General features: G+C 40.5%; 1 protein-coding gene across 1 annotated transcript in view; it reads left to right on the top strand.

The window, feature by feature from the left end:
* Positions 1-334: 334 nt before the first annotated feature.
* Positions 335-1515, top strand: part of LOC107300452 (nucleolar and coiled-body phosphoprotein 1-like) — a gene marked incomplete at its 5' end in the record, with an annotated part of 8927 nt that continues 7746 nt past the window's right edge. The window contains 1 exon segment of the mRNA XM_015829776.2: positions 335-853. Within this exon segment, the coding sequence (XP_015685262.2) occupies positions 335-853 (519 nt within the window).

The raw sequence follows: 1515 nt of genomic DNA, 5'->3' as shown, positions 1-1515 counted from the left end.
TATTTTTAATATTAGTATGGTATTGTTTAATATTTAGGTTATGAATATGTTTATTATTGTGTTTAATTTGTTTAAATTTGTGTTAAAGGGGAGTTAAAGTGTATTATGGACTTGGTTATTTTAATAGTTGGTTAATGTTAGATAGATTTTGATTATTATATTTGTAACCCTGTGTTCAGCTCTGGGAAGTGGGGGAGGGTGAGGGTGGGGTTTTGGGGTGAGTATGGGGGTTTATACTGTAATCTTTATAAAACTTTTAATTAAAAAAATAAATACTGAGGATAAGATGCAGCGCAATCAGATTAGTTTGTCTCTTGCTGTTTTTTCTTCCTAGATTCTGATAGTTCTGACAGTGTTCCTGAGAAATGCGCAGTTAAGACAGGCATAAAGAAAGTGAAAAAACCTCCCGCAGTGGCGGCAAAGAAAGTAGAAAGTATCGTCGAAGATAAGACTGTTCATAAAAGAAAAGGCACAAAGGCTGTCAAAACAGCGCCCAAATCCAGCACCCCTGTCTCTAAACCAGAGAGTTCTGAGTCAAGCAGCTCCAGCAGTGAAGAAGAGACTCAGCCAACCAAGAAAGCAGCTAGCAAACTCTCAGGGGCTGGCAATTTGGTCATCAGCAAGCAAGCCCCAGCTGAGAGCAGAACCTCTTCCGAGAGTTCCACTGATGAACAATTTAAAATATCTGAACAAAGAGAAAGAAAGAAAGAACAAAATAATTGCAAAGCAGCAAAAAAAGCGCTAAAACCCTCAGCCAACTTGGTGGGCAAAACATCTGCATCAAAGACTTCAACATCTGAAGTGCCGAATACGGCAAACAACGGTAATTCTGATGAAGAGGCCACAAAAGAAGGTTAGTCATTTTTCATGTGGGAGGTATTAAATAGAATGGAGCTAGTTTGGAAATAACACCAAATCGAATACCATAAAATAAAGGGGAAAAAAATGTGATGGAATGTGCACCTTTGAGAATCAATGGATAAGAGTTTGGTCAACATAGAGCTTTCCCAGAGAGAGGCATGGAAGTCCAAAGCTGGATGGGTAGAAGGGAAGAGGGTCAAGGTAACCACACCTAGAATCTCTCATAATAGATCTAGTAGGTTAGAAGGTTATAGCTTTATTTAGTATGGCAAGATTCTGCTTGTTAAGGGTAAGCAGTTGAAGGATTGGACTCATTTGGATCTTGCTGTGTTATCTTTGGGCTTGATTTAATATGATCGGTGAACATCATCCCTGTCTGTCAAGGAAGACTTTGTAGTGGCTCACAGCATGCCACAGCATCATTTTAACCATAGCTTAATCATGCTTTGGCTTAGACCAGTGGTTCTCAACCTTTTTAATGCCGTGACCCCATAATACAGTTCCCCATGTTGTGGTGACCCCAGGTGCCAGGGGCGTGGCCAAGTGGGTGTGGCTGCCAAGTGGGTGTGGCCACCAAGTGGGCGTGGCCACCATGTTGTGGTGACCTCCAACCATAAAATTATTTTCATTGCTATTTCATAACTGTAATTTTGC

The sequence above is a fragment of the Protobothrops mucrosquamatus genome, unplaced genomic scaffold (genome assembly GCF_001527695.2).
Source record: "Protobothrops mucrosquamatus isolate PMUCROS unplaced genomic scaffold, P.Mucros_1.0 scaffold7133, whole genome shotgun sequence".
Classification (NCBI taxonomy): domain Eukaryota; kingdom Metazoa; phylum Chordata; class Lepidosauria; order Squamata; family Viperidae; genus Protobothrops; species Protobothrops mucrosquamatus.
Note: the sequence above shows the minus strand (reverse complement) of the source record. Positions and strands in the feature narration are given on the sequence as shown.